The following is a 27,229-nucleotide window of genomic DNA, read 5'->3' on the forward strand; positions in this document are numbered from 1 at the left end:
TTTAATGTGACAGTTTTAATGGACCTCCATGTAAAATAGAATATAGTTCAAACAATACAACATTTAATCAGCTTTTCAAACTCATTATGAGGGAAGGAGAAGGTCAGCTTATACTCTTCTGTGTAGACCCAAGTCTGAAAAATGTCAGAGGGCCATTAGAAGTGATCTGATTTTATGGAGTTTTAAATTTATTTAATTAGTTGTAAATTAAACTAGTATGTGATTTTATAGAGTCACACTGAAATTTGGAAAGGTTTTTAGCCTGTAAAGGTAGATTTTGAAAGAGACCCATATAAATACTATGAATAACTGCTTATCTCTTACAATGATAAATTTTTTTATTCACTGTGTAGCTACCTGGAGATTCTGATTTACAACTCTTCCCAAAAGTGCCATTTTAGCCCTTCTATATGTTATATAAGTATTAGTGGAAGACAAAAGAGAACACTTTGTTTACTAAATTCCAGTGAAACTTGTCATACTTTGTATTAGAAGAAATAGTTTCCATGTAAACTGAATATTTGTTACTCAAGTATCTATTGAGTTAGACAGTAGTGACTCTTGTGTCCTTCATAAAGTGGAAGGTCATTTCATTAGCACTGCAGCTATTACCTTCTGTTAGCTTTAGTAATTTCATTAACTTTGAAAAGGTTGCTGATGACGACATGTTGGTCATGTGCCAGTAGGGCTAGAAGACACCTCCTTCTATTTATAAAAGTACCACTAAGTTGCAAATTATCATCAACTTTGTATTTTGGGGGGAAGAATCAATACTTTTGATTTATTATAAATAAAGCCCTAAAGTTTTTACAGTTTCTTCACTTACCAGGGGAAATGGAGTCATTGACTTGATCAAAAATTTTAATGCAAGGTTCCTTATAATAAAATAGGAAACTAACGCGTTTTGTTTAACTTTCAATTCAGACTTCAAGGAGTTTTTGGATGAAGTGTAGTCTCTTATTTTTTTTAATCTCATAAATAAATACTGTAATGACAGAAGGATCTCCACAATATCTCTGACATTTGTCCCCTTCTCCCCACTCACTCCACAATCATCCTGGTTTAAACTCTCATTACCTCTCACCTGAACTATGATAGTACCTTCCTAATTGATCTCCTTATATCCGGTATTTCCTTTCACCAATCCATTCTCCACAGAGCTGCCGCAGTGATATTCTCTCCCCAGCTCTAAAACATCCAGTGGCTCTCCATTGCCTCTGGGGTGAAATACTCTTCTTTTTGTCATTTAAAGCATTTCCTGGTCTGGCTTTATCCTACTTTTCTGGGTAATTACATATTACTCCCTCCTGCACTGTCACCTTTCTACCCAAACTGACCTTGCAGATCCTCATGCAAAACTTTTCCTTTCTCTCATCTCCAGGCCTTTGCTCAGGCCTCTGGGCTCCATCTCTTGGAATCCTTAGTTTCTGTTAGAGTTTAGCTCAAGTGCAGTCTCCCACACAAGACCATTTTTTTGGTTCCTTTTAGTTACTAGTGCTCCCTTCTTTCTAATTGCTTTCTATTTACCTTGCATATATTTTGTGTTCATGTATCTGTGCACACGTTGTCTCTCTGCTAGAATAGAATTTCCTTGCAGGCATGTTTTCCTTTATATTCCAAGGACCTGTACAGTGTACAGAATACCTCCTGAAGCATAGGAGAGAAGGGGGAGGGAAGATAAGGTGGTTAATGGAAGTTATTGGTCACAATATTGAATTGTGCATTATATTCTTAAGGCAAATCTTATTGTATATGTCATGGTACTAAATAGCCACTCATTTTCTTTTCCCTCAGATGTTTTTAGTCCAGCCATTTGGTATGTGGTATTCCGCGCCCCCCCCCCCCCCCCCCCGCAAAAAATGTAGCTCTTACTTTGATAGTAACCATTGGGAAAATAGGGTACCTTTGCCAGCATCCATTCTATACAATTGTAGGCTGCCTGGGCAGTGGAGACAAAGACAGTTGGAGAAAACTATAAATGTTGAGAGGAGTAAGAAAAGGGACTTTGATGGGAGCTTTTTAGAACCATCCAGTTAAGATGTTGAGAAAAAAGCTCCAGGTTACTTTGCATTGATTTGTATTTGAAAATGATGTGTATTTTAGCTATAATCTAATACCTGTGTATATTTTGGTGAATTTGTGAGGTTTGAGTGGTTATTGTAGTAGAGATGGGACAATCTCTAATTGTCCTTGTGTCTTGCCTTCATTTTTCAGCCTGGTACCTCTGTTGACTGTAATAGACAATGCAGTTCTCAGTTTGGCACCTGAAATTATCTATGTTTTGATGATATGGAAGACATAATTTTTTTTAAAGAGCTAATACTTTGTTAGTTGTACTAGTTGAAGGAAATTACTTTGGCCCTTTGAGTATTCATTTTTAATATTCCGCCAGTGAACCCCTCCCTGCAGAGTAGATCAGCATGGCTCCAATGCAAGGGGAACATACAGATTTGCAATGTTTTTCTCATATACATATATACATTTATATATATATGTATATATATATTTTTTTTGAGAGAGAATTGATTGGGTAGAAAGGACAGAGTTGATAGTAAAGGGAAATCACTAATAGGCTTTAGAAATGTAGCAGACTTCTGTTTGACATTACTGTGTATGCTATATTAAAAGAGTAAGTCTTCTAGCCAGGTTGCCAGAGTGTTTGAAAATGTTTTATAACCACCAATTTATCACAGGTGTCTTGTGGTTTAACAGTTAATGCTTTGCTTTGTAGAATTGCAATGCTTGTCTTCTGGTGATAGGAACACTAGATGCCCTGTTCCTTTCTAAAGCTGTGTATGTGTATTTCTAAATCAGTTGCAGGCACATGCTAGGGTTGGCCTTAGACGGGAATGACTGAAAATTTCTAGACCATGGCAGGTGCAAAATAATGGTATAAGATGTCCTAATGTACACATTGAATATCTACAAGGCCATTCATAAGTTGTCAGCCATCCAATGTCTAATATCAGTTGCTGCATTAATGAATGCTGGCACACAACTTAATTAGGAGTAGCTAAACACTGAATGAATCAAAATAGGTGACCTCACTTTAAACTCCAGCTTGTGATACAGGGCTAAGCCTGGATTGAAGTGCTATGTGCCCAGCCTAATAATTAGATATCTTTGGAAGTGGTTAATGCAGATGTTCTCAGATGCGCCTGCTTCTCAGCCTTCTGCCTCCTGCTGTGTCCCTCCTTGCTCCCTCCTCCCACCCCCACCTCCCCAAGTCTCCATTTGTTCTTCAAAACACAGTCCTGTAAATTTAGGAATGCATACTTAGAGCTGAAAAGTTAGTCACATCACTGGGGAGAGGTGGATTGAGTACTTTTTACCTCCTCTTTCCTCCTGTTTATATTAAATAATTTGCTTACTGGTCAGAAACAAATATATACATATAGAGTTTTCTGTGTAGTAGATAACTAACTGTTCATGGGAGCCCTTCCAAAACCTGCCTACATACTACTTTTCTTAAACATCAATTTTACTAGTTGGTTTATCAGAAAATAGTAATTTGGGTATCTGTTTTAATGAACTATAATCTTATTTAAGTTGTTTAAGCCACATTACTATTAATCCTTGTTGGGTTTTTTTTTTTACTTCTGTAAACAGTTATACATCTACTGTGTGTAAGAAGAGATAACATCCTTACATTTATCCTCTTACAGTCTAGTTGGGAAGATGATTTTTATGAAAGTCGAAACTGAAGGAAGTCGGAGATTGGGTTTTGGCATGTGTTAGGAGTGTTAAAGGACTTCATGAAGTGCTTTTAACTGGGGCTTGATGGATGGGGAGGGTCCAAATTGGAAGGCAAAGGAAGGAGCACTCGTAAGATACAATAAGGAGATATGCTGCATGGGACCTGAGATAGAGAAGGACCATGGGATTTAGAGGCAGAAGAAATAGCAGATCATCCAGTCCAACGTTCTCAATTGATAGTGGAGGAAACAGATCAGGGACCCAGCCGATGGGGTGGGAAGGATCCGAGTCAGAATGCAGACTTACAAATCAGCATTCTGCCCTCAGCGCTTCCATGTTAAGCCTGGGTGACTGGGAGGTTATCATTAAAAATGGAGGAATTGGGCAGGGGGTACAGATTTTGTGGAGATAAGGACCCCCCAAATGAGTATCTAGTGAGGATCTGGAGGAGCAGGACTGCAGGTGCATATTTGAGATAGAGGGAGTCGTTTGAGAGTGGATTTGTCAGAAGTGGTGTCTACTCTCCCCGCCCTCTTTTTTCTTCTTTCCCTTCTTCTTTTGCTGTCACCTAGTTTGTCTCCCTTCCTCTACACTCTGAGACCAGTTTTGGCCTTGAATAGGTGATGTAGGAGGATCCCCTGCCTTTCAAAGCCATTGGCCCAGTTTCAAGTTCTGTTCTTGAAGCTGAGTGTCCTGTGCCTGTCACCCAGCTCTTTACCTGTTTCCCCACTGTTGCTTGCCCAGACGCTGCTTTGGCTTTGTTCCCTGACCCCTGGTTTCCCATATCTTCAGTCTAGGTTCCTGATGCCTGCCTTAACTAATCTTCCTAGACTTGACCCTTGCCTGCCTGGGCCTCTGTGGTATCTGCTTACTTGTCCCTGCCAGAGTCAGCCTTGCCCTCTTGGAACATGGACCTGACCCACTTGACTTATGTTATCTACCAGTTCCTTTTAACAGACATGTATTAAATGCCTTCTAAGGCACTAGGAGCTGAATGATACCGGCTTGTCCGGCTGAACTCTTGATTCTGCTGCCTTTTGGCCACACCTGTCCTGCAGCAGTTCAGGGTCTAGTAGGACAGAAAGGGTCTTCTGAGAAAGAGATTCTTATTTTAAATGTGAAACCAAATAGTATTTCATAGAACCCAGGAAACTTTGGAGCCAAAAAAGGTACTTCATGATACTGTCTGACTAGTCAATATCTTATAAATATCTCCTGCCTTCTTGACTTTCTTTAAATAGATTTTGTGTGACTTCTTGCTTTGTGTGAACATGTGATTTACATATTAGCAAGAATTCAACTGTCCTGTTTAACATATTGATTTTTAAATGTTGGTAATGGTGAAAACATCTGCCTTTATCCTTTAAGCAGTCTTTGTCTCAAGATTTGTGAATGCATCCATTTTAATAAGTAGAAACACAGACAGACACACACACAGACACACACACACACGGAACGTGCTATTTAAAAGGATTCTATCATAATTTTTTTTATAAAGAGAAGCATTTAACATCCACAAATGACTGCACTCTAATTTTCATTTTGTGGATGACAACAACAAAAGAAGGCCAGTATTGTGTTGGATTGGCCTGAGTTCGAATGCTGAGTTCCCCATGCCTTTGATGTGGGAAAAGCAAGACAGTCTTTTCACTTGACATGGGACCACTTCAGTGCTCTCACATAGTTGTTGAAAGGGAGGACACTTTTCATTCACACCTCTGGTCAGTATCTGTAGAATGATTCCTGAGAGTGAATGAATGTTTCAAAATGAGCTCTTAAATCTTCAAAGGATTTGGGGGTAACAGAACTGAACCTCCTTAAATAGTTAGCTAAGTGTCATGTGCCAGAGAGTGAGCTTTGTTACTCTGGGAAAAGCCTGCAGGCATCAAGTATTTATTTCTGTATAGCGTATGTGAACATTTCATGTATGTGTATCTATAATAACATATATATATAGCATATGTGAATATTTCATGTGTGTATATCTAGGTACACACATTCTTAGTATTTTTAATTACATAAACAAGTATAGTAAAAACCTGCCAGAATATATGAATTTCTGCGCACAGTTAAAAAAAAAAAAACAACAAACCCAGAGACTTCTTAACAGAATAAACCCCTCAATATTACGTATGGCTGCTCTTTTGATTATAAAGGAAACATGGATGTGGCCTGTGAGGGTCAGCTGAATGTACTTCTGCCATGCAGGGCATTGCTGAGAACTTAATCAGTATGCAGGTATCCGAAGCATGACTTTAATCGGAATTCAAGAAACCGGCAAGCCCTTCAGGCTTATCCCTCTTGTCATGCTGAGGAGGCCACCAGTGTTGGGTCCCACGCTAAGAGCAGAATATCAATGTGAGTTTGAAGAGTTAATTTGGTGGCTTTTCGGAGCCCTTGGCCTGGGTGGCAGCTGCAGCATGAAGGCTCCTCTCGGGGAGGCTAGGTGCCTGGAGCAGCTGCTCCTCCCTTTCATCCCCCTCTCCCTCCTGGTGGCGGGAGGGCCTGGCAGAATGGACTGGTTACAAAATATCTATGGGTTTAATGAGGTTGAAACTTGGCAACTATCTCCCAGAAAAACATTGCCAGGGAGTGTGAGCATTTTTCAGATGGCTTAGCGTTGTTAATGAGCATTTGTTACTTTCCACAGAGTAACATTCTTTGTATGAAATGTATTGCTCTTTGTGAAAAGGTTATTAAATTCTGTTCAAGTTTGTAACGGAAGACTCTGCATATTTGCAATCTCCTCAGATTGTCAGTTTTCTATCAGGCAGATTTATTTTAGCATCAAAAGATGAAGGGATTTGAAAAAGAATGAACGCAGAATACTATATGCTTTCACCTTGATTGGGCTGTGTTTGACCTCATCCACTCCATGAACAAAGAACGAAAACTATTCTCTGTAAAAGTTTTAGGCTGGTACTTGAGAAGTAGAACAAAGAACTTGTACCTTGGAAAGGCAGGAAATACAGAAATGCCCCAAACTCCTTTTTTATTGAGCCCTATTGCTCAGTTACTCCCCCCTCCCCTTATGAATAATGCGGTTATAAATCCTGCCAGCAATCAATAAGTATTGAATTAACTCCAAACTGCAGTGTGTTATAGAGTCTCTTGGCTGCATTCCAAGTTTGGTGTTGCCCTTCATTCACAGGATCAACATTTCATTTCTTAACGGGAAACCTGAGGAATTCATCCCTTTTGAAATGGAAACATAGACACAGTGAGCTTGAATGAGTAGCTACAGGCTAAAGCGTCCCATTGGAATGGAATGAGAGCGGTGCTTGATGAGATCCTGCTAGGTCTCAGCCAGGATGAATCTTGGGCCTTTTCTTTTCAGCAACGCATGAACAATCAAAGGCCCCCTTTTTATCTATTGTTACCAAGGAGGACATCCATTTAAAGTTCAAATTCCAGCAGGCTTGGGAAGAAGGAAAGGCGATAGCTGTAGGCTGGGCTAGGAGATGATAATCAAGCATCCGAAGTGGGCTGAAGACAAGCCCGCACTTTGTCCTTTGACAGGAGAGAACAGGCTGGAGCTACTTAGTTCTCAATGGGGGCTTGAAGGTGGTGCCCCGGCAGCATCTGGTGTTTTGCTTCTCTGCTTCAGCAGAGGGGATCACAATGTGAAATTAGGCCCAAAATGGCATTTCATGAAGTAAGCCTCGGGGTGGCAGGCTCCCCGTGCTGTGACGCCAGAGGGCTCTGAAGGAGTGCAGGCCCCAAGATGGGTAAGACAAAATCTCATTGAGGCAATTTCTCCGGCTTCCCTCCTCTTTCCTCCCTCCCCCATTTGTTTTTGCCCCCTTCTCTACCAGTGTTGGGTCTGTTACAGACACTGCCTTCCAGAAGCACTCAGCAGATGCATCATGGACTTGCCTCCACAGCTCAGGACCCACAGCTGTCTTCTCCTTGGTCTGCTACATACTGGCGAGACTGGAAAGCTTAGTATCAACTCTAGATTTATTTGACTTCTTTGGCAAGTTATCTAGCTGCAGTGACACTCACTGTTAGAATAGTTAAGGAAGACCAGACCAGGTTTTTGACATTGTGGAATTGGGTTGTCTAATAACCCTTAACCCGCCCCACCCCAAGTGCACTTGTGGCCAGCTGGCTAGATTTGTACACTGCCTTTTTCCCCCTCCAGATTATTAGAGGCAGTATTTCTATTAGATCTAGTGTTGCTACCACAGCCCTCTTAGGATGACCACCAAGGAAAGAGGTTTCCAAAGGGTAGTGGTATTATTGAAAGTGCTAGGATTGAGGGGGCAGTGGAGGAAGGGGTATACATTTAGAGCTTTTGCATCTTAGGATTGAAATTAAAGCCTTATTGGCAGTGAATTCTGCCTAAGTTTTAAAAGCAAACTTAGTCTGTACTGCCTGGTTTTGACTTCTCCGTTTATTTAGTTCTATGTGTATTTGTCAGGAGTTTTAAAAACCTGAGGTTATGAGAGTCTAGGGTAAAACTTTTTCACTGCACAGCTGAATCAATTTAACTGTCACTTCTGTCTGTCTTCCTGCTAGACTTGTGTTGCACAGACAAGTTTCTGTTAAACATAGATACTGGTACATAGGTGTGATAAAAGCAAAACAGATGTCTGACGTTTAGCAAAGTGGAACAAGTTAGCTGGCGATGCCCTTCTCATTGCAGAGTTGGACTTTCCCATTTTGGAAAATGTTAGCTACTCATTTATTACCATCTCTTCCCACATGCACAGGAACTTAAATTTGTCCAAAGTTTAAAAAAACAAACACAATTGTGCTCTACTCTGGTGACCAAATCTCTTCTTTAGCATGACCCTTTTAACCCATTCAACAAAACAAAATCAAAAAAACAACACGTTATGATTCTTTGCCACTGCGGAAGATATTACATTTGGATATTGCTGGGAAATCATTCAGCAAGCATTTATTAAGCACCTGTTTGTCAGCCATTGGGGATACACAGACAAAACTGAGAGAGGACCCTTGTCCTTGAGGAACCTGTGGTCTATCAGAGGAAATAACTAGCATTTATATAAGGTTATACAGTATGGAGAAAGTATATACAAGCTAATTGTAGGGATGGAGGAGGCAAAAACAGCTGGGGGATATCGGGATGGGTAAGAATGGAGTGCATTCAGAGTATTAGGGGTGGGGGCAGGAGAAGGGCGTGGAAACAGTGTCATGTGCCAGAGAAAAGTAAGAGGTCCACTTTGGCTCTGGTACAGAGGGCATGAAAGGGGGTAATATAGAGTAAGTCTAGAAAGGGGAGGTTGGAGTCAGGTGGTGAAGGGCTTTAAGTACCAGAGGACTTTGTATTTTATCCTAGGGTCAATAGGAAGCCATTGGAGCTTATTGAGCAGGGAAGTGACAGGGTCAGACCTGTGCTTCAGGACTGTCATTCTGTCTTTTGTTGTTGTTGTTATTAATTTAATATTTATTTTTACCTTTTTTTTAAATTGAGTTCTGGATTCTCTCTCTTCCTTCCAGCCCTCCCCCCACCCACTGAGAAGGCAGGCGATATGTGATGTCAGTTATACATGTGAAATCATGCAAAGCATATTTCTGTATTAGCCATATTGAAAAAAAACAAAATGAAAAAATTATCCTTTAATTTGCACTCACACTCCATCATTTCTCTCTCTGGAAGCAAATAGAATTTTTCATCATGGATTCTTTGGAATTGTCTTAGATCCTTGTATTAATCAGAATAGCCAAGTCTTTCATAGTTGGCCATTGTACAATATTGCTATTACCGTATACAATGTTCTCTTGGTTTTGCTCACTTTACATCAGTTCATATACGTCTTCCCAGATTTTTCTGAAACCATCCTGTTTGCCATTTACAATAGTATTCCATCACATGATTATATACCACAATTTGTTCTGCCATTCCCCAATTGATGGACATCCCCTCAATTTCCAGTTCTTTGCCACCCCAGAAAGAACTACCATAAATATTTTTGTACATACAGGTCCTTCTTCTTTTATCACTTTGTGATACAGACCCAGTAGTGTTATTGTTGGGTCAAAGGGTATGCATAGTTTTATAGACCTTTGGGCATAGTTCCAAATTGTTCTCCAGAATAGTTGGACCATTTTGATCCAGCAGCTCCATCAGCAATCCATTAGTGTCCCAATTTTCCCACATTCCCTCCAATATTTATCAGCTTCCTTTTCTGTCATATTAACTAATCTGACAGGTGTGAGGTATATCTCAGAGTTGTTTTAATGTTCATTTCTCTAATCAATAGTGATTTAGTGCATTTTACCATGTGATTGTAGATAGCTTTGATTTCTTCTTCTAGAACTGCCTGTTCATATCCTTTGGCCATTTATCAATTGGAGAATGACTCATTTTTATTAAATTGACTCAGTTCTCAAAGTATTTGAGAGAAGAGTTTCACAGAAACTAGCCATAAAAATTCTCTCCCTGCCCCCCCTTCCTGATTCTCTTCTAATTGTGGCTGCATTGGTTTTGTTTGTGCAAAACCTTTTTAATTTAATCCAAATTATCCATTTTACTTCCCATGATCTTCTTTACCTCTCGTTTATTCATAAATTCTTCCTTTATCCATAGATCTAACAGGTAAAATTTTCTATGCTTTCCTAATTTGCTTATGATGTCATCCTTTATGTTTAAATTATGTACTTCAAATTATGTATTTAACCATATAACCTTATCTTGGGATATAGTATGACATGTTGGGTCTAGTTTCTGTGAGACTGCTTTCCAATTTTCCTAGCAATTTTTGTCAAAGTGAGTTCTTGTCTCCAGAGCTTGGATCAGTACTATCATTTTAGCAGCTGTGAGGAACACAGATTGAAGAGGGGATTTGAGTCAGAGAGACCATATCAAACTAGTCCAAGTGATCTGTGATAACAGACCTAGACTATAGTGGCTGTTGAGAGAAGGGGAGGGGAAAAAAGAGACTTTGGAATTGGAGCCAGTCAGTCCTACCTGAGGAGGGGTTGACAGATCTACTCACAGTCTAAATTGGGATAGTGAAGAAGGGGAGTTCCCATTAGCATGGCCCATTACTCTTAACGTAAGAGTTCCAAAAGCTTTGCTTATGGCATGAATGTTGTATGTTATCACCAAAACAGAAAATGCTAAATATGTGTGTGTGATGGTATGGATTTGTTCAGAAAAGCAATTTGACAGATGTTTGTGTTGGGTTATACAAAACTGTATTTTTAGATTTTAAAAAGGCATTTCAGTTGACATCACACTAAAATTCCAGGTATTAGATCCAAACATATCAAGAGAGTGGAATACACGAAAGATGATCCAGCTCTTACGTATTGGTACCTAAGAATAAAACAGTTGTGGTCTCATTATTTAACGAAGTCCATATGGGACAAGTGTCTATCTCACAGGTTCTGTGCACAAAGATCCCCTTTTTTTCCCTTTCTCCCACTCACTCAGCCAGTGAGTCAGTCAGTCAATCAGAATAATTCTTGCCTCTCCAGGCCTTTACTTTCTAGTAGGGGCATCCAGCAGTTACCTAGGTAAATAAATCCGAAGTAATTTCTGGAGAGAGAAAATGCTAATAGCAGGGGGAAGAGATCAGGAAAAGCTTCCCTGGGGAGCTAAACCTTGGGAAGAAAATTAGAGTAAGGAAGGAGTAAATTTCTGACATTGTGGTGATAACAGGCCTAGAGGTGTGGAGATAGAAGGTGAAGTTGTCTGGGTCATCAATACCTAATTAATGTTTTAAGAAGAAATTTAATGCAATAGCCCAATTTTTTTTAGAATAATAACTGACATTTAGATCTCATTTGAGCATTACAGTAGCCTTTCATGTTTTATAGATAGGGAAATTGAGTCTCCTAAAGGCCAGGTAACTTGGGTGCAGCCAGAGAGCTGCCTGGCAGTATAGCTGGGGCACCAGACTAAGCCTTCTAATGGCCCCAGCTCTCTTTCTGCCTTGTAGTAACCAAACATCTTCCATTGAGTAATGATTATTCATATGTGTAGGTATTACTTCCTCCATTAAGATCACAACAATACTGTGTCTTTTTTTTTTTTTTCCTTTTTTGGTCATTGCTAGTCAGTCCCTCCTCCCTCAGTACTTTTCAGTATATTAGGTGCTTAGTGACTGTTGGCCAAAAAGGTACACCACTTTTACAGCCTGTCTTCTGGTGGTAATTCTTGTCACCCCTAACTAGACTGGCTCTCATCTGTGACCAGGCCCATCGTCTGTGACTTCGCAGCTGCTCTTCTTTCCCTTGGATTCACTGGTCACCACCATGCCGCAGTGAAGAATCGCAGGGAAAGACTTTGTTGGGAGAACAGCAGTTTGTTAGAATATACATCATTTCTCTTTATCACTCTAGTTTCCTGCTCGAGCCTGACAGTATTCCTATGAATTTATTAACAAGGCAGATATTTTTTGCCCTGTGAAAGCTGAGGTCCAGCAGTGCTAATGATTTGTCCATAGGCAGGAAGCGGCTATGGCAGAGCTTGGGCTCAGACCTCTTGTCTTTATTCTTGGCCCTCCCACAGCTTCCACTGATCTAACCTGCCATCTTCTGAAGGTTCTTGCATGTTACCTATCCAGACCAAAACAGGCATTTTAATTCTACGTAATTAGAAAACCTGTTTGTTATTTTCAAACTCAACTCTGACACTACCTCCTCTAGAAGGAGGCCTTTCCTGGTCCCTCCAGCTTTCCCGGGAAACTCTCTTCATCTTTTGCTGTGCCAGTTTTTGTGTCCTCAACTAGGGCCAGGGACTGGTTGTTGATTCTGTTTTCTGTCTCAGGCACTTAGGGCGGTGTCTGGCACATAGTAAGCACTTAAAAAATGTTTATTAATTGATTGTGGTCGACATACTCACCTGAGCTCATCTTTCTCATCTTTTAGAGGCTGTATAGTATAAAAACTACAAAGCAAAATCTTACAAATGAGGGAAAGAGTGGCTCACAGGCATAAATGTGTTTTTTAAAATTTCAAACCAGGTTTTTATGATCCTCTTTATAAAGGTCCTCTTCACCCAAGCATTCTAAATATAATCATTTAGTGATCTTTATGATTCTTTGCCATTCTTACAAATGTCATTCAAGTTCATATATTTTAGTATTTCTGGGAAAGACAAATGAATTAGCCCTAGGCTTGGCCAGAATAGGCATATCAATGGAATTCAATAATATAGGTGAAGTTGATAGTTAATACCTGACATATTAACAGTTACTTACTTCATAACCATTTAAAAATGTGTGTGAATATCTCATTTGCTCAGTGCTTGTTTTCATTTTTCCTAAACATGTCTAAACTTTTTTGATCAGCTAGGAAATACATTTTATAAATACAGGTGCAAAGTACAGCTTTCCATGACACCCCCCCCCCAAAAAAAAAACAAAACAGCCCAACAGCAAATCTGATCATGGGGTGAGAAGGGCATTGAGTCTTATAGAATTATAGAGCTCTTTTAAAGAAAAGTAGTCATTGTTTTCCTTTACAGTATAACATGAATTAGTTTAAGAAAATAAGATGTCTAAGGTGTTCTAAGGAAAATTGAATTATGATTCAGAGCATAGTTACCATTGATATTGTTTACCAGTGGATACTTCTAGAATTTGTGAGGGTGCTGTAAGTTTGGTTTTTAGATAATTTAATAATTTTCTACCACTTTTTTTTGGTAGATCACATCTGTTCTTTATAGTTATTGCTTAAGTGAGTGTTAAATAGCATAGATTCTTGCACATAATAGATTGATTCTCACCATTTGTGGTAGTTATGTTCTTACAAAGTCACCATGAACCCTGAACTAGTGAATACTGAGCTAGTGCTTCTAGGGAAAAATCCAGGTTTAGGTTCCTGGGCACAACATCTACTTGAGCATTTCGTATTTTCCTGTGTGGCTATGGCAGATAAATAACTATATGAATGAATGAATGAATGAATGATGGCCAACCTTCTGGTGATGAGCCTCCTTAGATTTAACCAGGCCCCACCTCAGGTACACACTACCATCAGACCCCAGGACTTATACTTGAAGCCTTTCCCCCGAGTGGAACTTAATGGCGGTTATATTCCTCTGGCCTACCCTAGCTGTGGATCCCCTCCATGCCATGGTTATAAGACATCACAGTAAAAAACATTCAAGATCAGTATAATACAGATTAATCAGATGTTACTATACATATGAATTTGTGTGTGTGGTTTGTTTTTTTTTAAAGTTACTTGACCTGTAAAATAAAGGATTTGGGCTAAAAGGTCCATCCCCAAGGTCCTTTCCAGCTTCAGTGTGTTTAGTTACAAACTTTGTTAATCCCCATTCAATCAGTGGTGCCAGTTATCAGAGCGATATTAGGAAGGGTAACCTTACTGTTTGCCTTGTCCATTGCCTTGTTTTTAGGGTATTTAGGTTTGAAGATTTACCCTCATAAGACTTTGAAACTTTATGAAGATAAATTTATGTCACTGCAAGTTAATTACCTAGGAAACATACAAATTGCATGTTTTTTTTTTTAGTAGATCATGTGCTATGAAAACTGACAGCTGTTTTAATGAACTTTAGGGGCTTGTTAAGAAAGGGGGAAATTAATAATTAATATTGTTCTAAGTAAGAGTAAGTTGCTATAAAGAGAAATATAAAAGTTAAAAAAACAAATTTTGAGTAAGTTGTTTGCGACTCGGAACACATTCTCCCACAGAAATGATAGATGGTAAGGTTCCTAAGTTAGCCCGTGTTTTGCACATAATGTAACTGACTTATAGTACACTAGTACTCGATTTAATTCTGGGAACAGAGGACAGCGGACAAAGGAGAGTTTCTTTGCCCTTTCCTGGGTGCAGGAGGCAAAATTTCAGTCAGATTTGTGAGCCTCTCCCTTCCGTGTCTGTATTTTCCTCAACTTTCTCATGTCCCCGCCCCCTCCATGTCCCCGATGTTGCCAGTCACCTACTTTGGTTCTCTATTCCCCTTCCAAGTGTTTAATGCCCCCAAATTACCTTCCCCCCCTCCTCCCAGCCAATTGCTGTTCCCATTTTACAGCTGATCTAAGTGTTAGGAGAGAAGCAATCTGATTAAATGATTAAATGGATCAGCTCAGACCTTAAAAAGGTCACATACAAAAGGTGTAAGTAAGGAGAGGTAGACAACCTGGAGAAGAGGAGAGTGACACCATTCTGCAAGAATTGTGTCAGCAAGTCTAAAACCGAGAATAAGCAGAAACTTATTTGTTGAAATAAAAACAAAAGGCTCTGCTTGAGACAGATGGCAGAGAAAACCTAGCCTCTTAAGAAGGACAGCCCATCCTTTGCAGGTGAGGATTGTCCCCAGAATCCAAGGATTCCAAGCTGAAAGGCATCTTCTCTGATGTCCTCTGAAGCCTCAAGTTGGAGAGTGCCTTGCCCAAATTTCTGTAGGTAATAATTATTCAAACTGACATTCAGACCCCAAGACCTGGAATTTCTGACTCCATGAAGGATCCAACACAACAAAGATAAATGAGGAAATAGTAGAAGGACACCTTTTATTTAATTCAACAAGTATTTGAATATGTACTACATGCAAAGCATTGAAACATAGGCATAATTTTGTTGTCATAAGAGGCTTAATCCTTTGGTGACCATCGTCAGGATCCTTTTTATTAGTTCTTGGACCTCTGCTAAGGACAGACCATTTCTGTGTAATCCATTTTTTCTGCTTTTGATGGAAGTAGGGTAGTATAGTAAAGTGCATAGGGCTCCTTCCTGAAGTTACTTTTCCATTTCCCTCCTCCCTTCCCCACTTCCCCATGAACATGTGGTCTGATAGGGCTCCAAGGACTGGGTAACTGCCCTGGTGATTGTGCCTTGAAAGATATATTAGCTTCTTCAACATTTCTTAAGTGCAAAGCATATTCTGGCCAATAGAGGGTAATCTCACTGATCTATTGATTTCTGTTAGTTCAAAAAGCTATAGTTTAGCTTATTTCTCATAGAATACTTATAGTCGAAGACAGTCATTGAGCTTGTTTTGTTAAAAAGAACAAAAAAGTAAACTTAAGTTTTATGTGTGTATATGTCCACACACAGCCTCATTGAAACCTGTAGCTACTACCATCCTAATGACTAGAGAAAGTAACCCTTTGTTTTGAGTTAGAAACAGGAAAGAGCACATCCATGTGACTTTTAAACAATTTTAGATACACAAGATGAGTCCATTCTATAATAATCAGACAAATGTTTCTGTTACACTACTTAAAATTTTGTAGCACCATGTTATAATATAAATTGAAAGTTGAACAAAATACCAACTGGCAAATTTTTTCCCTGGGTATTTTCTCCTTCCCCTCTTACTCTACCCGCCCCCCTCACTCTCACCTCCTTCCCCGGGCATTTTATCTTATTGGTCTTCAAGGGAATTGGAGTTATAATCAGTATGTTAATCATTAAAGACACTTCAGGGTAACAGCTGGTCTTTAGATGATATTCTTGGTTGATAGAACTCACTGTATCAAAGCTTAATAAATGCAAACATTTCTTTCTGAAATAAGCCTTTCCATTATCTGGTGACCTGGCTACTTCACTGACGGTTATGTGGTTCAATATGTTCACACAATGAAAGATTTATTTCTCTACGAATTCACCCAAGCATAGGTTTCAAAACAGATGGAAAAGTTGAAGTTTTAATTTTGAAAGACCCTTGTCCTGTTCCTTTCATTCTGTCTTATTTTTGAGGACTCAGTCTGTAGATGACAGAATATAACCAGCTGTCATGGCTGTAAGACCAGATGTGTCCTTACAATGAGAGGGATGGGGTGCAGTGGCCTTGAATTGGGCTGGGGAAAAGAAGGCCACTTCAAAACAATATAAAATTGTTTTAAGAAGTTATAAGATATTAAAGCAGTCGTTTTCTATTAAACCAAAAAAATCCATTGATTTCTGTTTACTTAGGAAAGGGGGAAAAATATAAGTTAAGGGGAAAATGCATAAATTTAAAAGTTTTTAAATTGACAGATTACTGTAACTGGATAGCATGTTGTGTTATGATCTCATATTTGGGACAAAGTATCCATGGACTTAAATAAATTTGAAAGTACTAAAATGAAGAAAAAAAATCAAATTTTGGAATCTGAATGTTTTTTATTTTCCCAGTGTACTTTCCATCAACAGCTTTTTGTTAACTTTTTAAAAAAGACTTCATAAGTAAGAATGAGGGAAAATTTATATATTCTCTAATCTGCTTTAATGATATTAGAATTTTTTTTTAACGTTTTACTTCAAGGATGAAAATGTGCAGTGGACCTGTCTGACTTTCCTTGTCTTGCTTAGGCCAACAAGGAGGTTTTGTGTCATCATTTTTGAATTTAGGTAGCAAAAACCAAGCTATTACTTTCCATGATCTTTGGAGGTGGTTTAATCGTTGTTAATCATTGCTTACATTTATAGACTTACTTAAAGGATTGCTGTGTAAAATTATAGAATGACTTAGGTTGCAACATTCTAAATTTCCATAATAAAAAGTAACCAAGATTTAATTTTACCACCACTGTTTTGGACCAGGGCTGTCCAAAGTGCGGCTGGCCGGTAGTGCTATTTTACTCGGCTCCCCTGTGTTTACTACGGGTGGGCGTGGAAATTGACACAAATGCTTTAACTAAAGCATTTGTGTCGATTTCTATGCTTGTGGTGGACACAGGCAGGGGCACATGGCCCATGTTTTAGACAGCCCGGTTTTAGATGATGAACATTTGTAAAACTCCAATATACACACTAAAATTTTAAATAATAATGTGTAGTTTCTCAGTTTATCCATTTCTGAGGCCAGCTGGTAGTTTGAGTAACAATTGTTAGACTTGTTGAATTTATTTCTGCAAGACCCAGACTCATCCATCACCAGTTCTACTGCCTCTTCTCTAAACAGGATTCAGCCATCATGGTGTGACAGAAAGAGTCTGGCCTGAAAATCAGGAGGTGGGCCTTTAGTCCCAGCTCTGGTATGAACTCTGCACCCTACTTTCTTTACCATTAAAATGAGGGGGTTGCTACTAAATGATCTCTAGGACCCCTTCTTGCTCTCAAGCTCTGGGCCTCTAGGTCATAGATGCTTTGATGTGTAGGAATGATGAATCTTCTTAATTATTATAGCTACCATCACCATCTCTTCTCTGTTTAGGAATTATAATTAAGTTATAATGACTTAGTGAAAATTATAATGTCCCTGAGGCTTGAATGACTTTCTACCTGCTTTGTTAATCTATTTGCCTAGGAGCAGAACTTGAGAGAATCATTAAATCAAGACCAATTACTCTGGGAAGTATTTGGCACGTAGTGACTGCTGATCATGGCTTGTGTTTATTGTTGTTGTTGACAAACTTCCCAGCATGCACGTGTGGAAACAGTAAGGCCCCTTTGAGAAGGACAGTACCTGAGGCAAGCTGTGATAGCGTCAGTGGATCATAGATTGAGAACTTGGAGGCCATCGTTCCCTTCTTACAGATGTGGAAACCGAGTCCCAGAGATGTTCTTCTTTCCATTCTGAAGGACTTGAATGCTTTAATTCAGTAATTCATCATCAAACTCATTGAAGGGTTTTTGTTGTCATTGTTTTAAATGAAGACACAGGAAACACAGCAGTCCTCTGCAGTGTTTAGTTTGTAGGATCCCAGGATTTAGAATTGGAAGGGACCTTAGAGATCATGTCATTCAAATAAAAGAACAATATTGTAAGTTACCAAAACAAAAAATTCATCGTCTTTGACCCTAATATTTCTACTGTTGGAAAACATAGCCTCGAGTGTTACCAAAAATATAAAAAAGAGCTATCTGCTCAGAGATTTTCATAGCAACATGATTTCAAAAAAACTAAATAATAATAATAAATGTTTGACAAATGGGGGAATCACTTAGCAAATTGTGGTGCATCAATGTTAGAGAATTGTATAATTAAGTCCAACACATGAGGAAATTGTGCAAAGGGTCCACATTAATTGGAACAAAAAGAGGACCAGTGAATGAAAATGAATGGGCAAAGAATCCACTTAGATCCTAGAGAGAGGAAATGGAAAAACGTTATGACAACGTTAGGGATAGGGACTGAACACGATTTTGTTGATAAAGGAAATTTACAGGAGAAGGAAACTCCTTCTGCCAGTATAGATCACCACCTCTTCTGACTGTCATAGTCTTGGAGAATCGTCTTGGAGTGACTGAGAGGTTAAGTGACTTAGAGTCACACAGTCAGTTTGTATCTGAGGTGAGACTTGAACCCAGGTCTTCCTGGCTTCAAGGCCAACTCTCTAACCAGTAAGCCATGCTGCCTCATTGTGATACTTCTTTGTGCTTGCAAATTAATACTGTGATATTTTTTTTACTTGGAAATGAAATATACTTGTTACTAATCAAGTGTAGTTGTTTGTGTTGATGGTCAGTGTTTTTTAGTAAAATGTTTAATTTTTAAAAAGCTAGATTATCTAGAGAGAAACTGAGGCTCATCAAGGTTAAATGCCTTGGCCAAGGTCACACAGCTACAGCTAGTAAATGGCAGAGTTGTGATTGGGATCCAGGTCCTGGCTTTCTTTCCACACACTGTTGAAGAGTTCATACCACTTAGGGACCTGCTTCTTGTGAAGACAATCACAGAATCTTATGCTCTGCCAAAAGAATGAAGCCTTTTCTCTCTCTCGTCAATCTGTGAGATCAGACAGTATGTTTCTTGGGAAACAGCTGTGTGTTGAGTGTTGTTGGGGTCCAGTAAAAGTGTAGGGTTGTCTCCTTGGTCTTGAACTTAGTCTCCCTGGAGAGAGAAGATGAGCCCACATAAAAGATCCAGTGATAAACTGATCAGATGCTGCTGTTTCATGTTCCATGTACCCAAGAGAAGACTAGGGCAGGGTATGGTCCAGACCCCACATGGGGTCGCAACCCATAGTTTAAGAAGTGCTCAAGGAGTTGTGAGTGGAAAAAGTTTAAGAAGCCCTGGTCCCAGAGAGCTTAGAAGTGGGATGTGGGCTGAGCTGAATTTAGAAAAGGATGGAGAAGGAAGAAGAGTTTGTGGGAGGAGAGAAGGATTGAAGGAGCATGACCAGAGTAGAAGATACATTCTAGCAAAAAGGCTGGTGAGTTTGCCCAAGTTCTATGGACAGAGGTGGGAGAATGCCTCTCTTACAGGAGAATGAGGATTTGACGACCTCTGAGGTCTGGATCGTTCAGGTAGTGAGGATCAGGGGCAGGCAGGTTATTTAATGGTCAAAGCAACACTTTTTGTGGTAACAAAGAACTGGAAAACATAGGAAAATGCCCCTTAACTGGGAAGCTAGATAAATTATGGTGCATAAATGTGATGGAATTAGAGAGTCATTGGAAGATAGATTAACTGATGCAGTGAGGTAGGCAGGATCAGGAAACTAGGCACAACAACTATGGCAGTGTAAAGGGAGAGAATTAAAAACAAACAGACCACACCATAGAATTGTGATGTCCAAGCTTGACCCCAGAGTAGACATGGGAAAATGTATCTCCTTCCCTTTTTTGCAGAGGTGGAGAGGCTATGGGAAATGCAGCAGTACATGTATGTTCATATTTGGGTGATGTGCTGGTTCTTCCAAACTGATTTTCCCCTGTAAAGGATGGTTCTCTGGATAGGGGAAAGGGAAGGGGATATATTCAGAAATAAAGATGATAACATAAATCAAATTGTTTTTAAAACAATAAACTTATATTAGTAGAGACTACTCCAATCTCATCTCTTCCTTGAAACTAAAATACCAGGGGGTAGAGACCAAGATCTGGTTCTATTAATGTTTGTATTCTGTATAAGGAAACATAGGAGGTCTGGATGAATTTAATGACAGATTCAGGCTAGATGATAGGAAAACACTGTTATATGCTATACTAGAATAGACTATACCAAAAGAGATTGTAGAAGAGGCACTTTTGGTCATTTGTAAGATTTTGATTAGACTGGGGACCTTGGATTTATATTTCTCATAAGTAGTGGCTCATTTCATTACTGTTTGAAAGAGTGGTGAAACAGACCTTAAATTAACTGAGTATGTGACTTATCTCCATTTCAAAAACCATGACACGCCCCTGTGTCTGGCTTGGCCCTGCTCTTCTTTGCCCCCACCCAGTGGGTTTCTTCGTTTCTATCTTTCTTCCCTATCTTTACTTTGTCCCTCTCTTACGTCTTTCTTTTTCATTTTTCTTGCCTTTCTTTACATCTTTTGCGCATCCCATCTCCCTACCAATCTTCTTCTTTTGGTGGGTCTTAATAGGGAACTAAAGTACCAGTTTTGGCAGGGTGGTGGTGGTAGTGGTATATGTTTTAATATATTAAATGAGATGTTATGTTACCTGGTATTAAAAAGCTGGTGAGTTGGACTTCTCACATTTCTCTAAGGGGAAAAGTTGCTTTTTTCTTATATTCTTGGGGTTTGGGATGGGTCTTTTTGGTTTGTTTTGTTATGTGGGCCTGGGCCCTTGAGAGAGAAAAGTGTTCTCTCACTGCTCCTCAGGGGTCTGTCATTATCCCTCTGGAGCAGTTGGGATGAAATGTATCCTGGAAGCAGGGAGGAGAATTACAGCACTTCTATAGACAGCTTGCTTGTGCCCTCTTTCTCTTCTAGACATCTCATCTCTGCTTTTTAACTTTCTCATTCTGCCACATTCATGATCACCATCATAACTTGTTTTAGCTCCTGTCTTGAGAAGAACTTGCCTCAGGATTTCCTTGATACAAAAAATGCGACCCTCAGATCAATTGTGGTCAACCAACTAGTCAAGCACCTGGGTTTTATTCCATGTTTTATTAACTAACAGATTTTCTATTCTGGAAAGTGTCAGAAAAACTTGGATGAAATATTTTCCCATCTTATGGGCAGAGTCTCTATTATTTGATTTGGGAAATGGGGACGTTAAGAGAGAGGGCATTGATTTTTCTGCATTTTGTGATCATAAAGTGCAATATGAGCATGAGGACTTATGTTTTATTTTCCTTGTTTGAAGTTCGAATCCTTGGGCTGAGTAGCTAATTTCACTAAACTGTTTTAAATGTCCAGGTACCTAATTTTTCCTCTGCCTTGAAATTGACATTCAGATGCTTTATATAGAAATATAACTGCATTGAAGCAGTCTGCTTCAGGGTAGTAGAGGATATGAATAAAGCATTCATAGGCTTAAATAAAGAATGATACTATGAATTAATTAGGATATTGTAACAGGGCCAGCAAAAAAAAAGTGTTCTTTAAGATGGTAATTAATTTCTTTGTTAGTAGTGATTGTAGCACCAGAAGGAATCTGTGCCAAATTAAAGCAGGAAGTGAGTATAATTAAACTGCACTTAGATCTTCAGGTTCATTGTGTCTTGACATAATATGAAGATTTATTAGGAGCCTTTATTTATTCAAGAAAGACAATGCTGTCCTCCCACCAAAAGAGTCAGTTGGAATACAATTCAGACTTTTCCCTGTGTTTGTTTTATTTTGGCATTTGGGATATGTTTTTTTGTGTCATCCCCCCTCCACCTCCTTCCCCCCCAAAAAAGGAGGAAAGAAAAAAGCCCTTCGAGATACCAAGAACGAATATTAGTTAGCAGAGTTTGAGTAATTGTCGGCTATACGTTTAATTTTTTTTTCCTTCAGCAGCATGAGGTGCCCTAAAAAGTACCATCCCTGAGAAGAAATGTTCAAAATTTCTATTAATCAAAAAGTATAGCTTTTAAAAAAAAAAAGTCTTTGCAGCTGTTAACCTCTTTGACTTTTATCCACTAACTAGAATTTTCGGGAAGCTTAGCTATGAATATTTTTTCAGTGAGTTTCATGAGGTAGGGAAACAAGAGGTTAGATTCTAGAGTGTGAGTTTTGTTTGATGGGGGGGAAATGTGTTTACTCCATAGAAAGTTCTAATTGGAGCTATTTATGCCAGCATTTCTCTCTTTAGCATGCTGATTACCAAAGTTTACTTTTCCACGTAGCAACAATGAAAATGTTCTGAAAGGAAGCCAGACTGACTTTCTTTGTGTAGGTTATTGAGCACAAGAGTCACTGTCAGAATTCTTACACCTTTCTGACTCCCTCTGAAGAGCTGTAGCTACACTTTTGTCCTTAAATGCAAAAAAACTTACTTGGCTTTTCTAGGCATAGACCCAGGTCCTTCATGTACTTGGTGACAAATCTGAGCAGACAATCCTTGACCAGTTCTTATTTTTCTTTGAAATCTTTTGCCCGGTCATTCACTTAGGTTTTGGGCTTTCTTTGAAGCTCAGTTCATGGATACGTGGAGCCTCTGAAAGTTGGCTTGGACAGGATGCTTCACTTTTCATATAGGCCTTTGTAAGGTTAATATACTCTTTGTTGAGAGCTTCTGTGACTATCCTTGATGGGTTTCTCCCAAAAGAAATAAAACATAACAAAAGGTTCTTGATGATGTTGGTGACTGGCAGATAATCCATGTTTTATAGTGTGTACAGTATTTAATTAAGAACTTCTGTGGCAAATGTACCGATGGAATTCCTGGGAGAGTTTTTTGCGTGCTCCCCACTCCACCCTCCCCCACCCCCAACCCTCCCCCCCCACCCCAGGTCCATACAGTGATTTCATTGTGAAATTTCTGAGCCACAAGTTTGGTGAACACTTAGGCATTATCTTGCTTTCAATTAAATGGGAGCCCGACTTGTTTGATTGGAAAAGAAGGCTCTGGGGATATTTTCTTTTCCCCTCACTGCCCTTGTTTGCAGGAGAAAGTAGAATATTCAGCCTTTTTGCCATCCCACTCCTTTTGGAAATTTGTTGGGCTTCTTTATGTATCTTAATAAACAAAGACATATGTCGAGTGCATTGAGCTCTAGCCTCTTCTGGCCTATAGTCCGGTCTTGCAGACTCCGCCAATGGTTAGTTAGTCTGGAGTAGCTGGGACAAGTGGGTGGCAGAGAACTGGGCCAAGGCCAGGGAGCTCTCTCAGTGCAGTTGGGGCTAGCATGCCATTTTCTACTTTAGTTACAAACATCCTTTAGAAATGTGCTTAATTTCCAGGAGGCAAAGCTATTCAAATTGACTTAATAATTTAGAGACTCATAAATTTACCTATTATATATTAAATTTTAAACTTGCCTATTTATGTCCATATAGGGAGCGAGCAGTCCCTGCTTTGCCACATGGCAGCCCCTGATCATGGGCATGCCATTTAACATCTCTAGGTTCCACATTTCTTTCTGTGTTCCTTGATGAAAGAAGGGTTTGTACTAAATGATCTGTAGGAAACTCCAGCTCTAACATTGTAGAAGGTAAGCTCCTTGAGGTCAGGTGCCATCTCTTTTTCACTTTGTATACTCAGTGCCTAGCTGAGTCCTTCATAAATGTTTGTTGAATTGTGATTTCATGTTTCAAAGGAAACAAGTGTCCCTTGTTGATCTATATAAATGTATTGCAGGGAGAAAAAAAACATCAGATTCTATCAAGCAGGATCTTAAATATATTTATTGTTTAAATTCAATAAATAAAACCAACATGAAGAGAAAGTTTAGTTCCATGTTAGTTTTTTTTATTGGATTTTTAACTGAATTCCATTTTTCCTTTACAAGTATTAGTGACATGGTAACTATTACAAGAACACCTTCTATAAATTACATAAACTGGAAGTCATTAAGAAGCCTGCTGTTTGTAGTGCTTAAGCTGCACAGTTGCAATCTGTGAATTTGGTACGTGTTACAATGACATCTCAGCAGTTGTCATTGCTACCATCTGTCAAGTAGGTACATACATGCATAAAAGGTTGAGTCCAGCATCTTTTGAATCTACAGAGTTATAGTGAAAGACACAATTATTTAATTATAGAGTATTAGAAGGAGGAAGTATAAATATATTAAAACATACAGGAAATAACATACATATATTTACAAGATAATTCATAATATGCTAAACAGTATTTGGGTTCCACCTATACGTACTCATTTTAAATCATTGTGTCTTATTTTTGTGTGTATAGTCATGCCTTAATTGGTGGCAAGCTTAAATGTAAAGCAAGCTTATCATCTGATTTTTAAAGAGTTAGAAAACAAAAGGTAAAAGCTGGGTCCTTGAGTATGTAGCTTCATGAACTTCAAGAAATAATGTAGGACTTCTAGTCTCCTTTGCTGTATTTGAATGAAGGATGCATTCCTTCAGATATATCCCAATTTTTTGACTAGAACATGTGCATGAAAAAGCAGAGGACATTTTATGGACTATGTCCTCTTGACTAAAATATGATTTGTCTTCCTTTGGAGAAATAGAATTTTATCTGAAAATAACAATGGATTGATTTTTGACTGGGATAAAATGCCATCAGACATTCGGGTTCATTCACTTGGCATCCTCATGGGATTGACCCAGATTAATAGGCTACTTATTTTCTAGCAGGTTGAGACATTTTATAACCAGAGGGAAATCTTTGTGTTCTAGGCACCAAACCCTTTGTTGATAACTTGTGGTTTGGAGGGAATAAACTAAGTTGTAAGGACCTCACTGGTTTTGGTTCTTGACAGTTTTTTCAGATATACCCAGTTTTAAGTGGTCAGTGTTTCTAATTCTGAGATAAACACATTTCTCATTTTGTTTCCCTGGTTTCCAAGTAGATCCTTCACTGTCATTCCTTCGTTCTTACACCAGCGGCTTGGTGTAGTAAAAAAGGCACACTGGATTTTGAGTTGGAGGACCTGGGCTTAAATCTGTCTCTGCCACTTAATACATTTATGATGCTGGGCTTATATGATCAACTCTCAGTCTGTTTTCCTCATCTGTATAAAGAGCAAGTTGGATTAGAAAATCTTTCAGTTCCAAATCTACAATCCTAAGCAATGTTTTGTTTTTTTTTTTAAAAAGGTACATAACAAGATTGGCTATTCAGGGCTATCTTTAAAATGTGGACTTATGGAAGTATGAGTAAGAAAACTGAAAACTCATTTACTGGCACCTATTGTATACTGCCGAGCACTAAGGAAGGTCAAAGTGAAAAATGTGACAAATCAAGAACTAGCCACCTGTTGTTCTCTATATGTAGCAAAACATATCAGTTTTTGTGTTTTGTTTTATTGCAGACTCTAAAAAATTCAAAAAGTCTTTGCTCCCTTGATTATGAAGATGATGATGAAGATGATACCCAAATGAAGACAATAGTGTCCTCCCCATGTGACTCAAATGACCTCATGAGCATCATCACCCCTGGTTCCAGTCCAGTGAAAGAGCAGCTGGATGAAGTTAGACATCACGGACCATGCCAAATTGGCTTCAGCACAAGGGATTGTACGAAAGCAGCTGCAGGATGTGAAAGCGATGAAGAAGACCCCAGTGATTGTGAGAGTGCTGAGGAGGGCATATTTCCTCTGGACTGTGGGGACCTAGATCTAGAGCAAATCGAAAACAACTGAGTCAGTCCTAGAGTTGGGGGTTAGAATCAGTGAGTTCTCCCAAATTTCCAGTGATAGTGGATTGCCTTTGCCATGTGTAATCCATATCCCCAGACTTCTATAGTGGCCATGGCAGGGGAAGGGGGGCTGTGTTTAAAAAAACAAAAATAAAAAAAAGCCAAAAAAAAATTCAGGTGGGGGGAAATGGGAAACGAAGTGATATCACCTGTTTATAGTCTGTTAATCAGTATATGGACAGAAAAAAATAGGTTAAATGTTATTTTGAACATTAAGGAGTAATTTTGATTAAAATTTTCCTAACAAGAGTATTTTGCATTTTTATGGCTTTTACAGTTGTGGAGAAAGCTTCTCTATTTTGAAATGAATTTTCTGAAGGGCATTTTATTAAAGTCAATCTGCCTACAGTGATTCTAGTGCGGGTATCCGTTCCTTTTGTTCAAATGCTTACTGGGAAAAACTGAGTTGTGTAATGTAATTGTTAACAAACATCAGGTATCTGGTGATATGAAATCTTCAAGTCTCTGGTTGACACTTGGTCAGAAGTGCTTGTCCATTGTTACATGGAGTGATTACAAAACCTCTTGAACTGAGACAATTCCCCCCTCTACGTTCAGACTTTTTGGTCAGAATGTAGTGGTGACCTTATAGGTTTAATATTTGCCCAGCTTTCATTACTTGAATCTTTTCTAGCTTGAAGCCATGCTAATTCAGGCGGGTTAAACATTCAAGTAGCTGCCCAGCTCGGTGGTCAATGTTATGTTTTCTGTGCTTCAGAAGAGTGTATGACAAAGAGCACTTGAACTTTGAGACAGGGGCTTTGTAATGCAACGATCAGTTCCCCAGGAGGTGATCCCTTGAGCAATGCTAGACAGAACCTAGTCCTTGAATTCAATAAAAGACTTTTTGCTTTGCATATGTGGCTTTCTGCTTATTAATTTGGTTTAAATGCTACTTCTTTTAAAAGTCCCCAGTGATTACTTGACCTTGCCTGGGCTTTGTTCAGCCTAAGAACAAAGCATGTGTTTTTATTTTCACTTTTAGAACAGGGCCCTGCCCTAGACAGCCTTTGAGCTGAGCCCAAAAGTCTCCAAAGACTATGAAATTGGGGGCAGTGATGGGAGGAGGGGGAATGGGGTGGAGTTTGAGGGTGGAGATGGTTGTTGGTGGGGGTGTGTTGGACCATTAACAATCTCAGGAAACTATTTCTTGGTTATCTAA

At 39.1% G+C, this 27,229-nt stretch overlaps 1 protein-coding gene across 4 annotated transcripts in view; it reads left to right on the forward strand.

Moving 5' to 3' along the window:
* The window catches only part of FAM53A (family with sequence similarity 53 member A), a 117,892-nt gene extending 90,968 nt beyond the window's left edge, over positions 1–26,924 (forward strand). For all 4 annotated transcript variants that reach the window (XM_036765374.1, XM_036765378.1, XM_036765376.1 and 1 more), the window contains exon 5: positions 25,682–26,924. In XM_036765374.1, the coding sequence (XP_036621269.1) occupies positions 25,682–26,011 (330 nt within the window). In that variant the 3' untranslated portion in view covers positions 26,012–26,924. The remainder of the gene's footprint in view (positions 1–25,681) is intronic.
* The last annotated feature ends 305 nt before the right edge of the window (positions 26,925–27,229 follow it).

The sequence above is a fragment of the Trichosurus vulpecula genome, chromosome 6, assembly GCF_011100635.1.
Source record: "Trichosurus vulpecula isolate mTriVul1 chromosome 6, mTriVul1.pri, whole genome shotgun sequence".
NCBI classification, from domain to species: Eukaryota; Metazoa; Chordata; class Mammalia; order Diprotodontia; family Phalangeridae; genus Trichosurus; species Trichosurus vulpecula.